The sequence below is a fragment of the Pelodiscus sinensis genome, chromosome 3 (assembly GCF_052426305.1).
Source record: "Pelodiscus sinensis isolate ZL-2025 chromosome 3, ASM5242630v1, whole genome shotgun sequence".
Lineage (NCBI taxonomy): Eukaryota > Metazoa > Chordata > Testudines > Trionychidae > Pelodiscus > Pelodiscus sinensis.
This window is the reverse complement of record NC_143054.1, coordinates 78,611,236-78,627,551: the sequence shown is the minus strand read 5'-3', so window position 1 is coordinate 78,627,551 and position 16,316 is coordinate 78,611,236. Positions and strand designations below refer to the sequence as shown.

Below are 16,316 nucleotides of genomic sequence, written 5' to 3'. Positions count from 1 at the left end.
CTTTGATGAAACTTTAAAATGGACAAAATTACAGCCAGCTCCACTTACAACGAAGCCATTTGAAGATGCATCAGGAAGATGTGTTACCCTCAATGGAATGTCTTCTCGGGGTATGTCTACACAGCAGCATTATTTCTGAATAACTGATGTTATTTTGAAATAACAAAATGTGCATTTACACTGCAAGCCATTATTTCAAAATAATGTTGAGCTGGAGGATTTCTTACTGCAACCCCTGTAACCCTCATTCCACGAGGAATAAGAGGAGTCAAAAGAAGACTGTTATTCCTTCAACTGCCTGCTGTGTAGACAGCACCAAAAGCCAAATTAAGTTATTTCGACTTCAGCTACGCAAGTGACAGGTTCTACATCTCAATTCTCTCTCTCTCTCTCTCTCTCTCTCTCTTTTAAACCAGGAGATTGATGGCAATGCTTTATTGTTGCTGAAGAGTGACATGATCATGAAATACTTGGGGCTGAAATTGGGACCGGCATTGAAACTTTGTTACCACATCGATAAACTCAAGCAAGCAAAGTTCTGACATTTCCTTCAACAGTGACCCAATCACAACATAATCCAAGAGAGCAGACGAAAGGTAACATGTTGCCTTACAGAAATACATCAATTGTGAATTGTTTTTCCCTCTTTTTTAACAAAGACTTTGTCTTTTTTAATACTTGTGCATCTTCACCTTTTTTTAATCCAATGGGGTCTTTTAGCTGTTCCGTGTTAATAATTTGCCAAAAAGTATATAATTACAGTAATTATTTTATACCATTAATATTGTTATTATGATTATAGTAAGTCCTATTTTTGTAATCAGAAGTGGGAAATCAGAAACAAATACAGCTTTGACACATGCTGAGGATTGATGAGAGACAATAGAAGAGTCACTCATTAGCTACCTGTCTGGGGTATAATTAGTAACTTGCCAACATGGGTGTGTGTGGTCATAATGCAGACCCACGAACAAGAGCATTTTGAGATAAAAGGCCTAGAAAAGGGCCAATTAATGTCATTTGTTTGGTCTGCTATTGTTGTCTTATGGGCACTACCCCACATCTTGCACTATCTGGAAAACTTGAAATTCGTTAGTTAAAATAGAAAGTTTTTTCTAACGACTGAAGGAAGTACCTTTTTTCCTTCTAGAGGGAAAAATCTTATTAAACTTCAGGATTTAGCTGCTGATGACATAGTGGCTTTCAGTAGAGTGTGCTTTAGCCACCTTGATTTTATGTCTAATATACACACATATTAGGAACTGCAGCTCCTAGCATAACTTATCCTTCACTGCTCACAGACAACTAGTTCACCATTTAGTAAATCAAAAATGCAGAAAGTGTTCTTGATAGGATGCCACAAAAATCATTACGTTAAAGAGTGGGTGGCTAACACCCCAGCTAGGTCTACACTGCAGGCTTCTTGCTCAAGAACTGTTTTGTGCAAGTGTTCTTGTGCAATAGGTCTTGCGTAAGAGCACGTTCACACTGCCATGTGCTTTTGTGCAAGAGCATCCATGGCAGTGTGGATGCTCTCTTGCACAAGAAAGCTCTGATGGCCATTTTAGCCATAGGGGTTTCTTGCGCAAGAAACCCTTGTTTCCCATCCATACTGCCTTCTTGCGCAAGAGGGCTTATTCCTCGTGGGGAGAGGAATAACTCTTGTGCAAGAAGTCCTCTTTTCTGATGCTCTACTGTGAATTTACTTGTGCAAGAACACGCGTGCAGTGTAGATGCTCTGCAAGTTTTTGCACAAGAACAGCCATGCAGTGTAGACGTAGCCCAGGGTGTCTGGCATTCTCAGCAGTCTGCCTCCTTCCTTGAAGCCATGCCTATGTGACATATATTTTGTGGCACTCTTTAAAAGAACAAAAGAATGCAATGAAAGTATTCTCCCAAAGGAAGTTGGAAACACAATGCACACTGTACATTTGTAACTGTGTTTATCTAAAAGGTAGATTAATTTCCTTACTGAAGCTGCCATTGTGGATAATCTTGTTAAAATTCAGCACATAGGCAGAGATATTGAGCATTAGGACTTAAGTAGATTCAAAATGTCCTTCTGCACTATAAAGAACCAAAAAAAAAAATTGTTCACATTTTATGTAGCTATGCCAGGATGAGTATATTTTTAAAAATAGTAGATTACTTGTGGGTCAAATATGCTCTTATTTTCTTCTTTTAAAATGAGATTTATCAAAAGGATACCTCCACCCATTCATCTTAAATAGCTTTCTCTTAATGGGTGTCTAGATTTCTTAGCAACTCTTTGAGATATTAGAGCTATATGATAGCCATGCTCAACCTGTCTCCAAGAGGGATGACAGTGATCAGACAGTACTACCCAACTCTGTTTACATAGAATGAAATGTTACCAAAAATATCTTTCAGAATAAAACTCATTTTTATGTGCAACATTATAATAAACCTGCTACCAAGATTCAAATTCAGGGCCTGATCCTGAAAATACATATGAATGTGAGTAATTTTAATCCCTTGAGTAGTTTCATTGAACTCATTGGGGTTATTCACATGAGTAAAGTTAATTGTGTGCTTATATGTTTGCATATAGACTGACCAGTTTTCAAGTAGCCCTGTATGCACATTGAAATGCCTTTGAAATGAACACCTTAATAAATGTGTCAAATGGATTCCTATAATGCTACGTATAAAATAGACTACTATCTAATCACGCTGACTATTAGAACTTTAAACTGAGCTTCATTGCTTTATGTCTATGTTGCACAAAATGAAAATCTACTCCACCAGATGTGTGCAAGAGACATAAAAGCATTCATACCAACATGATGGTTGTACCATTCATTGTTGTATTTTTAAAAGTTGAATCTTTTACCTACAATAATGCTACTTATTTGACCTGCTTTTAAAGTCAGAGCCCCAAAAATATAAAGACTTTAATATATCTGTAATGTCACATTCAAAAAATCCTAGGACAATCTAGTTTGCTTACATGTTTTTTCTTATTAAAAAAAAAGAAGAAAAGAAAAACCTATGATTTTAGTTCCTTCCATCCAAATACTTATTTCACTGTAATATCAATAACTCTAAATGAGAATAGGTCAAAATTTTCCCAGTGGAATTTTTTTTCCATTGCAAAATGCCATTTCCTCACAATCTAAAAATGGGAAAATATTAATTTTGAGAGAACTTTGTTTTGGAAAGCGCCCCAAAACCAACATTTCACTATTATTGAAAAACTTCACTTTTTACATTCATGGGAGGGAGCATTTTGGGAGGTTTGTTTTCAAAACAGCATTGTTATTTGGAAATATATTTCACTGTATATTATATAGAAAGTCTAATTCGAATGAAATGTTTCAATTGACACAAACCATTTTTTAAAATTTCATTTTGCATAATATTTCCAAAGTCAACATTTGGATCTGCTTTGGAGCAAACCAAAATTCCAAATACTGGCGTTTCCCACAGAACAAACATTCTGGTTCCTCACAACTCTTCTCCTCACATGCTTTCTTTCCTCTCCCTTCCCCTCTTTTAGCCATTAAAAGTGAATAGCAGTCAGAAGCCTGAGACAATGTTCACAACATATACAGTATAAACTAGTTAGCAACAATGATACTTTGACATTCAATGTGCTGGAAGAATTTCATACACCATTGTATGAATCTTGTATATATATGCAGTCAGTGGTGCTATTTTTTATATTAAACTTTTATGTATGACAGACTATTGAAGTCAGGATGTTTAATGTTTTGTCCTTGATGTCTTGTTTTCATTAATTGTATTATATAGAAGTACAACATATAGCAAAAACTCCTTTTTGTGTGTTTTGAAATTCAAAGCAATTAGGAGAAAAGCATTATTGTAGACATATTGCAATTATAACTAAGTTTTTCCCTCACAAGTCTTGTCAAAGACCGAAGTTAAACAACTCTGCTGTGTAAAACGGGTCTGGCCATTTCTTCTCAACAAGTACTAAAGAGTTAGAACATACATGTCATTCATTTCCAAATAAGATGTATGTACAATTTACTTTGCTTCTTGTTCCATTGACAGCTTTCACTTCAGACTTTAGCCAATCAAGGCATGTATACATGTGTATATCCTCAGAAGCAGCTGTCAGCCATTTTCTACTTTAAAAGAATCATATCTGGATCAAAAGACATTTGCTTCAAGCAATGTCAACATTTTATGGGTATTCCCTTTAGTAAAGTGATGGAGGAATAATCTAAGAATTTGTGGGAAAGCTGAGTGTGAATTCTTTAGTTACTGCAGTTAAAACTGCAGTTGTAGAAGAGTAGACCTGTGCCCCAAATGTATCTGTTACTGACCTTTTTAAAGTTGTTGGCCAATTCTACCTATTCTGTTGACACAGATCATTCATTTTATCCTGTCACTGACTACTGCTGCTTTCATGGCAGTATCTCCCTCACCAGGAGTGGCTGGCTCCGTATCCCCGGAAGGGGCAGGGCTGAGGCTAGCTTTCTCCAGGGAGCTTCACCACCACCTGGAGTGTGCCAAGTGCTTTGATGTGGGTGGGCAAAGAGGGCAGTTGCTCCAGTGCCCAGTGATTCAAAGGGGCCCAGAGCTTGCGGCTGCCGTCAATGCTACTGCGGCAACAGCGGTGGCCAGAGCCCACGACCCTTTACATTGCTGACAGACTGCCACACGGTGCATTCTGTGCAGCTCTGAGAGGTGGGAGAGGCATTGTGGAGGGCTGGCTGCCCCAGCCCCGCCCCTTCTGTCCAAGGCCCCTCCCATTCTGTGACCACATAGGCAGTCAGCTCCCCTGGCTGTACCTTCCCCCGGAAGCCCTCAGTGCTGCTCAGAGCATAACCACATGGGCTCCAATAGCCATTTAAAGGGTCGTGGGCTCCAGATACTGCTGCAGTAGCACCAGTGGCGGCTGGGAGCCCTGGGCACTTTTGAATCACCGGGCACCAGGGCAGCTGCCTCCTTCCCTTATTCTCATTGACAGGCCCATCCCTCACTGACAAATGCCTTCCTCCAGAGCAAGGGCTACATTAGCTTCATACACTGCCCCTTGGCAATGCAGGGCTTCCAGTCTCCTCTTGGGCTGTGCCTGCTTTGGAACCTGGACCTCTCTTATGTGGCTCTTGATACATTTAAAAGGCAGAAGCATAACAGGGAACCAGGCATGAACCAGGACAGCTGATTCCCAGTTCGCTCCCGGTCCCATTCCCTCTTCCCCTCCCCCGCCCCCCCGCTATGCCTCTGCCTCCTCTGCCCCCCACGGAGATGGTGCTGGGGGGCACCGGCTTTTAAGCTGGCTCCCCCCAGCACTGGCTCCTGCTTCCCGCCCCCTTGCTGCCTCTCTCTAATAAAGGCAGCAAGGGGTGGGGGGAGCGACTAGTCGAGTCACTGCTCATCTATCCCTTAAGCTTACATCTTTAGTGTGAAACAGAGACGCCTCATGTCCCTAGTGCTCTAGTCGAGAGAATTACTGTATATTGTCCATGAAGCATCTATATACTGAGTCTGTTCTACACAGGCATTTTGATCTGTTTTCTCCAATCTCCCCATTGGATGTAATGTTACAAAAATTCTCAGTTGACACATGGCTTCTTCTGCATCAAAGAACTAGAGAGTGTTAGGAAAATAACTCACAATAAGCCTTTTCAGGGGAAAAATGGAGAATTGAGTCCTTTCCCAAAAGCAAACCTCAGTGCAAGCGTTCCAGAATGCAGCACCCAAACACATAAAGGGTCACACTTTTTATGATACGGTAATAGGTCCAGGATTGCAAAAATGGGAAAATCCATACTTACAAAATTGGTTCTAACTCTGCACAGATTTACCAGAAAATGCCAACAAATCACTGCACACTCTGCCTTTCAGTGCTTGCAGTAGTTACATGCTGCTCTCTAATCCACACTCCCTTCATGGACAATTGGAAATGGTTTCTCTTGGAAATCTAAAATTGTACTTGAAAGAGAATCACTTTTATTCATTGCCACGAGTTCAATATTATGGAAACATGTCTGCTAACAATTTGCTTTGTGTAATTTGTACTAATGCTAATAAGCAGCAGCTGTGATGCTTCCTGTTGTAAAGTCTTTTGTGGTTGCAGTGGTATTATCACATATACTTCCCCAATGTGATAGACTGTAGCCAAGCTCTTATTCTGACACTATGCAGCTTGTGCAAATTCCCTCGACACAAAATAAGAACTATGCAAAACTTCATTAAGAGGCTGTGTCTCTCTTTGTTCCCAGTCTCTGAACCACCAGGTGCTTGGGTCTAAGCTGACGGGTGTGTTCACATGATGCATTAGAGATAAGTCACGGCATGTGTAATGTTTTGAACAGGACTGGTTTCAGCATAAGTGCCAGTGGCCGGTTAGGTTACTTGCAGTTTAAGCAATGGGTTTTCAATCTGAGGTTAACCAGTAGAGAAATATTAGAGTAAAATATGTTGGCACTTTAAGGCACAGACTGAAATACAGATGACTTTTCTCGGCCTCAGGCCAAAGTAAAATGGTTCCCTTATCCAGGACTAAATCAAGACTCTTGAGCTGAATCTTGATCCTACTGAGGCCAGTGGTAGAGCTACTATTGATTTCACCAGAACCAGAGCTTGGCTCAGAAAATAGGGTTAGCTTCAGCCAAGTTCTAAAAAGTAAGCAGGACCTAAGAAGATCTATTTCAGCATCCTTTGATCGACGAAGAAATAACAAAAGCCCATCAGCCTACTCTAGCCCCTCTCCCCTACAGCTCCTTCCCTGGTGGTTTATGTACTCTGTTCATAGGCATGGGAAGTAGGGATGTGGCAAGAACTGCAACAACCCTCATATTTTACGCCCCATGCCGGGGTTGTAAGCACCAGCCTGCACCTTGGGGCCCTGCTGCTGTCTGAGGTCCTAGCCACTAGTTCCAGGGGGTCCTGGCTGCCAGCCCTGCTACGTTGAGGGGATCTTGGCCATGGGCTCTATTCTTGGTTCTGGGGTCCCAGGCACCAGGGACTCCAGTGTGGTCCAGGGTCTCAGCCAACAGGCCAAGGGGCTCAGCTGCAGACTCATGGGCCGTAACCATTTATTCCAAGTCCGGGGCTCCACAGCCATCTCCCAGCTGTAGTTCCAGTCTGGTGCAGTGAGTGGTGCAGATGGGGAAAAGCTCAGCACCTGCACCCTAAAAATCATTCCAGCACCACTGCTCATTTCCTGCTGCCAGTGAAGCCTATAGTTATTCCAATAGGGAGCTTTGCTAATCCACCCATTTTTGAGGTTGGGTGGCAATGTGAGAGGGGCAGGTGTTAACCCCTGACTGCCAGAATCCATGTAGGTGTCAGGATCTTTTCAGCCCCATGTAGGAGGGTAACATTGCATAGGGCTGCTATGTGCACATGGAGGTTTGATGAGTTCTCCGTTTTGAAAGGCAGATTAAATTCTAATTCAGAGCTGTTAACTATGGAACTAAGCACGATCTCCCATTGATTTATACATGACTCCAAGGGGAGTTTTCCCAGCACAAGCATTCTGGGATCAGACCCTTAGGGAAACTTAAAAACAAAACTGTTTAAAACCAATCTCAGTGGCCCATGACAATCAGCCACTTTAACTGTGAGGGTACTTGCTAGTACATCAAATGCATCAGTTCTTTGACGATGTTACGTTAAAATAATAAGGCCAGACAGGACAATAGAAAAGAGTCCACCTGCTGTTGAAGGTTCTTTCCCTTCTTGGTTTCTGGAGAGTTGCCAAGAGCAGTGCTTGAACTAGGAGAGGAGAAAGGTGATAGGTATGTGTGTTGCTTAGCGAGGTTGGCTTGGTTATCTAGGCAGGCGGTGAAAGTGTATAAAATAAAAGCAGGGCTCAGCAGCTGAGGAGAGCAGTTTTCAAAGAGAAGGAAGTCCAGTGTTCTCCTGGGGGCCTCTTGCCACGTCTGTGGCTTTCTCCCAGACTAGAATAGAATCTTTCCTGAATGTATCAGGTTGTTTGTTTTTCAGCCCAGAGTTTTCATTGTTATTGTTAAAGGGAAAGATCATGGTACCGTCAGCTCTTAAAAATACAAATACAGATAATCAATTCCTCATTATAAATACTTTATAAAAGAACAGGAATCAGTAAATGTCTGAAAACAAAAGGAAATAATAGTAAGGAGATTTTAGTATGTAATTGGTCTACAACTTTCACTATAGTTGAACTCAGAAGTAAGACAGAAGAAAGAGTAAACCTCTGAATGTGGGTTAATCTAAACCAGCAAAAGATTGATGTTCAATTGTATTCCTTACTTTGATGGTTGCCTGGTCCATAATGCGTTTTTCAACCCTGAATATTTTTGCTGTAATGGCAATATTGAGAATTGATCGACATACCTGAGTTTCAGTGGTACAAAATGACTCTTCCAGATCTACTCTCTCTTCTCTATGATATTTCTAACGTGTTGTATGTAGTAACTAGGAGTGTTTGTACCAGCTTGATTCCAGTTTGTGTTGTACATAAGGAAAACATGCTCTCCTTTTCTTACAGCACAGTAATTCCAAAAGTTCTAAGACCAGGTCCTACCAAATGCTGGAGACCAGATCCTTAGCTGGTATCTATTGGCATCACTACATAGAACTCAATAGAAGTACATTGATTTACACCAGCAGAAGATCTGGTCTGTACATTACATGTACAGTAGAACCTTGGAGTTACAAACAGGCCTAATGACAGCAATTCAGGGCCCCAGGGCAGAAATCAGTCAGCCCCTTGCCCTCCTCCCTAAGTTTGGCCCACAAGCCAGAAAAAACCCAAACATCCCCACCTACCAAAAGAAGCCTGGGCCCCCCTGCCCAAACTTCTCCCACAGCTCCCTTCCCTCATCCCAAACTGCTTACTCTGGAGAAAGCCGTAGCAGTGCCTCTTGATTGAAAAATGCTTTTTATATGCCCCAATGCAGATTCCGGGGCGCAGTAGCCCTTCTCTGGAACCTGCATGGGACATATCAAAAACATCTTTCAATTAAAAGATGATTATCGGCAGAGCTACTGTGACAACCGGGCCCCTGGCAATTGCCCCTTTTGTCGTCGTCCCCCCCCATTTCCCACCAGTTAGTGGGTCTGGTTACAAACATCTGGGGACTAGAGGTTGTTTGTCTGAAATGTCCGTACCGCTGAACAAAATGTTATAGTTCTTTCAAAAGTTTACAAATGAACATTGACAGCTTGGAAACTTTACTGTGCAGAAGGAAATTCTGGCTTTTAAGCATCTTTAATTTAAATGAAACAAGCACAGAAGCAGTTTCCTTATCTTGTCAAGCGTCTTTCTAAAACTTTCCCTTTCTTTTTTTCATAGTTTCCATTTAACACAGCACTGAACTGTGTCTGCTTTATTTTTAAGTCTCTTCTGCTGCCTGATTGTGTATTTGCAGTTCCAAGTGAAATGTGTGGTTGGCTGGTCAGTTTGTGACTCTCATGTTCATAACTCTGAGATTCTACTGTACAATGTAATGGGCAGAAGTTAGGAATTTTCAGTCTGTGTGCCCTTTTTACACCACCAAGCAGAACATCAGGATCCAAACCTTTAGTCCTCTATTCCCTTATTGCACAAAACCTACTGCCTATGATTTATCTATGCACTTTGCAATCCCAGAAGTGGCTATTGGCTCATCCAGTCTTTCCTCCTGTAAGAAGCCAGACCGGATTCCAATATTTCAGTTCCTCAACTGTAAATTCAGTGGCATTACTAAAGATTTACACCAGTGTAACTAAAAGCAGAGGTTGACCCTCCATCTGTTGGTGCTAATGAAGTTCAAACTCAGGATCTCTTGTTTACTATACAGGTGTGCTAGCCAACTATTATTATTAACAATAATTATAATTTGTATTACAGTGGCATTTAGAGATTAAGAGCCCATTACATTAGGCATACTAAGAGATTAGCCCTGCATTTACAAGCTAATTAGACCTGACAGGCAAAGGTTAGAAGAAAGGAAGCATGCCTATTCTTCCTCCTTTGTTGAATATGGGGAATGGAGGTACATAAAGAAAGTGACTTGTCCAAGGTCACACAGGAAGCTGTGGGTAGCGCTGGCTGAAAACAGGGGAAAACTTTCATTAAATGTTTTTGGAAATATTCGTGTGACTTTTTTTACACAAATAAAAAAATCAAATATTTAAAAAAAAAACCTATTGGCCATTCTGTGAGCTAGCCAAAAACTGTATCACCATTTTCTATTGGAATTTCACAAAGCTTAACTTTTGGAAGAGCCTGGTGTTTGAACTCAAGGCTGCCTCCTGAGTTCTAGGCTAGGCCACAAAACATCTCCATCTCGCTAGTCTGCCCTTTCACTAAATGTTGTCCACCGCTAACCTGCTCATCACACAAGCATCTTGTGCATCTTCCTTAGTTCTTCTCCTATTCTCCCTTTGCCTCTTTCCTTCCCACCCTCCTATTTCTTTCTTTACTCATTCCTCTCTGCATCTCCCTTCTCTTTCTCCTTCCTCTGCATCTCATAACCTCTCTTCCTCTTCTCCCAAGTCCTAGCTTGCTACAGTTCCCTTTTCTCTGCCTTCCTCTTACCATTCTTCTCCCGCAGCAAACTCTTTCCTTTCTTATCCACCCCTTTCGTCTCCCTGCACCTACCTATATCTCTCCTGACTGTTCTTCATCTATCTCAACCCTCCCTCCCCCATCCCTTATCTCTGCTTTTCTCTTCTTCTTTTCTAGCCCCTTTTCACCTTTCACTCCTTTCAGGAAAGAGAACACAAAGTGGACTTGTTTGTTCACAGAAGATTCCAGTACAAGTTTTGTTCTGACTAAGGTTACCACTTGCTGATATTTTTGGATTAGAATTATTTTTTTCCCCAACCTCCTCATTATCTTGTCCACAAAATGTTCCTCTGCTTTAATGTGCCAGCATCAAAGGCATTTTTGAAGGAATTTCTCAGATGTCTGGTTAATTATTATTTGTTATATATACCTCATTAGAATCTCAGCAAATTTACACATGGCAAACACAAGTTTTTATGTAATTTCTCTCTGTCTCTGTCTCCGAACATTCCTTTTTGCCTAGACTTTTAAGTTAAAGTTGTTTAAATGCTTATTATTTCTAGCCTATCATCACAAAATAGAGAATAATAGATCATGTCATCCATTGTTCTTTGGAAATCATATGGATGAATCAGGTATGGCATGAGATCTGATCTCATGAGCATACTAGGTCCCACACATTTTATTGTTTCCTTTATAGGATGTGATGGTCAACATGTAGGCATTCAGTCCTGAGCAAGGTCAGTCCCCTGACTGATGCAGCATTAGGCAGGCTCAGAGATCCTCAGAGACAAAGCCATTCAGTTTGCTCCCACAAAATCTGCAGCTCCTAGCAGTGGGGGATAAGGACCCAGGGAGGCAAGACCGAGACGATGGGCAGGAGAAAGAGGAGAACTAATTCAGCAATCAGGCTCTGGTTTGTTGTGACACCTTTAGTAAGGCATGCCATTCTACACTTGTGTGCAAAGCATGACCGTACCATATAGCCCTCCTTACACTGTCTTGAGGATGCCATTTTGTTTGCAAAATGGCATCCTCCATGCACACTATGCAGCCAGTCAAGAAGTCATAGTTATAGCTTCCATTGGTGTACAACACATGTTTGCCTCCATAGATGGCACACCACTGATTCAGGGTGCTAGTGGCACGTGAGGGAGAGCAAGAAGCCAAGAGGAGAGATTTGTGTTCAATAGTACATAAAGTATCCTGTAAATATCCATTTTGTTATTTTCATTACAATATTTGTATGGCCATTGTCATCTTGAAATGTGCAGGCAGATTTGAATTCAGTTACACCAATGTGAATTCAGATATCAAGTGAGCTGAATTTACATATCAAGTGAGTTGTTTTTAGTTCAATGGCACTGCTCCAGCTTTATCCCAGCATTACTGAAATCAGAATTTGGCGTTGTCTCTCTGGTTTCATCCCATGGGAGAGACACATGCAGGAGAGTTTTCATCCAGCTGTGGAAGGTGGCAGTCCTACATCAGGCCTTAAATAGCACAAATCCTGCTTACACTTTTTAACATTGTATTGAGTTCCCTTCTGAATCCCCAGCATTAGATCCCGCAGCCAATGAAGTGTGGATTTTGTTATATATGGGGGCTGGGGTTGGTTGTTAATTGGACTCAAAGTGTGATAGCTTTGATTTTGAATGTACTATATAATTTGATAGCTAAGCTTCAGATTCTGCAGTGACTGGCTAAGCAGGGTTGCTTTCATCACATCCTGCAGATATTGTACAACTTCAGACTTTTAAAAATATAGTATGTATTAACCTTGACCTCATCAAACTGTGAATTGCATCTTCTCCTTCCTGTTACTCTAGAAACCTAGAAATAGCTATTTTGCAAGGACTTTACATATCAAGTGAGTTTGTAGATATTTTTCTTATATTGTTCATGTATGTACAGTATCCAGTAGAAAATTGAATAGAAGACAGTGAAATCTTATTCAAATTCTCAGACATGTGCTGTCTTCTATTCAGTTTTTCCCCATTTGTTATCATCTATACAATTTACTACCAATAAATAAAATGCCACTGCATCACAGATTGTTAAGGGTGAAGTATTACTGGTCTGCTTCAAAATCCACCAAAATCAATGGAGCCTTTCCATTGACTTCCAGAGGTTTTCAATCAGGCCCATGTAAATGGTCTCTAAATGGCTCAATTAGCTTAGATATATTAACTTACTAGGACTCTTCAATAGCAATCTGTATATTGCAAAATAGCTTGTAAATAAATGAGATTTCCTTTTTATTAGAACTGTGTGGTCACGGTACACTGATGGGATTGACTGAAATATTAGGTCTTGTGACTAAATGTAAGGTGTGCATAAGCCTTGTTTATTTTGAAATTATTTGATTCAGGTGTAGCCTGATTACTTTCATGCCTCTGCTTTGCTCTTGCACTCCCATATTGCCCTTTTGGGCTGACCCAGCTTGCTACTATCAGCCTACCTAGGAAAGGCAGCTTGACACATTTCCCCAGCAGGATCGTTTCCGTACAAAACTTTTATCACAGCAAAGAGTGCAACTCAATGGCAGCACCACAATTCAAACCTTCCCTCCTTGTGTTAAGGAAGACCTAAGATCAACCTCTTTCCCAGCATGTCAGCCACCAACAGATGCAGAATCCATTCTCTTTTGTGCTCTTCTTGTCTTTTTTGCATTACAGGCCAATTTACCTGCATGTCTGATTCATGTACTGGCTTTAAAACTTTCAAAGCCTGATTCTTCTCTCACATTGCTATAAATTGGGAGCAATTCCATTGACCTGAGAGGAGAATCAGGCTCACATTTTTCTTGTTTGGCCTTGGCACCAGACTATTTCCTTAAATGAGAGAAAAACTGGCACAGGCTAAGGGTTTGTAAAGGACTTTTTTCAGCAAAGTACTTATGCACATGCATAAGCTCCATTGATTTTAATGGGAGTTAAGCATGTGCTTAGAGTTTATCCCCTGCTTACATGCACTGCTGAATCTGAGTTGAGGCCGTGCAGTTTGTGATGCTGTGAAGCCCCATGGTATGGATTAGGCAATCCATTCATGTACTTGGTGTTCATTCTGCAGTTCTTTTTTTTTTTTAAGTTAATTCAATATTTTAGCATTATATTTCAAATATTTTCTGGGGAATATCAATAAGTTTATGAGTTACAGAGACCATTTCGAGGCCTGTGATTTTTTTTAAAGTATATTTAACTATTACTATTAATAATAATACTAATTAATAATAATAATAATGATTATGAGGCTAATATAATGCAAGTTTTCTTTTATTTCAGACCTGTCATACTTAGTAAGGGCAATCCATAGGGTATATTGTTAAACATGCCAGTGCTACAGTATGGCACTAACATCAGGGAAAAGACATCTTACTCATATTTCTGCTTTCTGGAAATGTGATGCAGCCTTTTTAACACTTTAATGTAAATCTCTCCCAAATGTTCATGTTGAATAACAAGCATTTCACACAAGTGAACAGTGTTTCATATGAAATAGTTCTGCATTCATTTTGCAAATATACAAACAAGAGGAACCTAGCGTAAAAGACAAACATGGAACTTACACGATGTGTGAGACTAATGTAGAGATAAGAAAACTGGACTTCTAGGAATGGCATGGTTATGACAGAGAGCATATTAGTATTATTGGCCTCATAATTAAAGAACTTTGGTTCAACTTGTATGGTGTGTGCACATACATATGTATTACAGATGCATGTGCAAACCCACACCCTGGATATATATATACATACACAGATGCAGCGAAACAAAGATCTTCAGTTTAGCATGTTTTGTATGGGTGGGTCCAATGTATTCATTCTTACTATGTACAGTGTTTTAATACATTTACTATCATGTTACAAACATTGTGTCAAACTGTGCTTTTTTATTTCTTTAAATCATTTTTTTTATTATTTGTAACCCTTCAAGTGGATTCTCTGTCACTATTTAGAGGCATGTGTTAATGTATAGTTGTATACTGACTATTCTGTGTACTGTATGCTACTGTTTGCATCTTAATTAAGCTGGTTATTACTGGCCTTAATGTTCTACGGTTGTTTAAAAACTAAATTTGTCTGGGTTGCAATATTTGATGCAGTATGTTTAAGATGCAGTATATTGGAGGACCAGCTGTGATTAAACAGACAGTTCCCAAACTTTCAAATTTATGTTTCATGCGCAATGCCAGTACTTTCTTTTACTATTATAAAATTATTTCTGTATTTTTAATAAAGAATTGCATTTACTTGGTTCTATGTATGTTTTATCCAATAAACTGTATTTTTTAGATAAATGTCTGATCTCAGTAATATCTTTCTGCATGTATACATGCACACACCTGTGCACTCTCACACAGAGATTTTTTACTAGAACAACACAGCTAGCTTGAAAATGTCTTTGTAGTATTGCACACTTCATGAGCTTGCAGTGCTGTAAATGGTAGAATTAGCACCTAACCTCTCCTGTGAAGAGCTAGGCTCATATTTTTAGTCCCGCTCCTTGGGTACACAAGCAAGAGATGGATACTGTGGTGTCAGCCTATTGATAAATCTCCACTGCAGCACATTAGCATCAAGGATTAGTTGCCGGAAAGGCTGTTTCTCCAGGTTCTGCAATGAATTGGGGTGTTGAAGCTGCAATACACACAGGCTACGTCTAGACTGGCATGATTTTCCAGAAATGCTTTTAACGGAAAAGTTTTCCGTTAAAAGCATTTTCGGAAAAGAGCGTCTAGATTGGCAGGATGCTTTTCCGCAAAAGCCATTTTCTCCATTTTCGCGATCGGGGCTTTTTTGTGTAAAACAAATCTCTGCTGTCTACACTGGCCCTTTTGCACAAAAGTTTTTCAGAAAGACTTTTGCCCAAACGGGAGCAGCATAGTATTTCCGCAAAAGCACCAACATTCTTACATGAGATCGTCAGTGCTTTGCAGAAATTCAAGCAGCCAGTGTAGACAGCTGGCAAGTTTTTCCGCAAAAGCAGATGATTTTGTGGAAAAACTTGCCAGTCTAAACACAGCCCCTGTATCGGGTTCCAAATCCTCTAGGCTGTAGTCATAAGGCTAAATTCTGATGTCAGCTAAGCCAGGGTAAATCAGCAATAACACCACTGAAGACATAACTCCAGTGAAGGTAGACATGCTGCAGGTGAAACATCCCTGCTTTGGCACCCTCGGGACATGAGGGGTCCCGAACCACAGAGTTTGCCAGACCAGGGGAGATCAAGACTCCCCACCCAGCTGTAGGCTCTGCTGCCAGCTAGGGATGGTCTCTCTGTCATCAGCCTGTCTGCCTCCAGCCCTTCACTGCATCAGCTCTAGCCAGGGGGCTGGCTCCACTGCCTCCAGCCCCAGCTGGGGCTGCACTCCCCATGGCACTAGCCCTGGTTGGGGCTGCAATACCTGCTATGCTAGCCCCACTAGGGATGTGCTTCTGAACCTGGCCAGCCAGGGATCTCTGGCCCAGCAATATCTGGATGTTGCCAGACCAAAGAGTCCTGGATGGTAGCGTTCAACCTGTAGTTGCAAGGCAGACGTCACTCTGACCTTGCCCACCCTACTGAGGAAGGACAGTTAGAATCACCTAGCAATGCACTAATAAAGGGCCTGATGAAGCTCCAGAAACTTGGCCAATTGCCCTAAGGGCTCATAGGGTATGTCTACACTACCCCGCTAGTACGAACTAGCGGGGTAATGTATGCATACCGAACGTGCAAATGAAGCCCGGGATTTGAATTTCCCGGGCTTTATTTGCATAAGCCGGCCGGCGCCATTTTTAAATGCCGGCTTGTTCGAACCCCGTGCCGCGCGGCTACACGCGGCACGGGCTAGATAGTTC

The 16,316-nt window shown here is 41.1% G+C and overlaps 1 protein-coding gene across 2 annotated transcripts in view; it reads left to right on the top strand.

Moving 5' to 3' along the window:
• Nucleotides 1–15,334, top strand: part of SCML4 (Scm polycomb group protein like 4) — a 132,512-nt gene extending 117,178 nt beyond the window's left edge. The window contains exon 8 of one of the 2 annotated variants that reach the window (XM_075923966.2): nucleotides 417–15,334. In XM_075923966.2, the coding sequence (XP_075780081.1) occupies nucleotides 417–542 (126 nt within the window). In that variant the 3' untranslated portion in view covers nucleotides 543–15,334. The remainder of the gene's footprint in view (nucleotides 1–416) is intronic. The other variant, XM_075923965.2, reaches the window with a different exon arrangement.
• The last annotated feature ends 982 nt before the right edge of the window (nucleotides 15,335–16,316 follow it).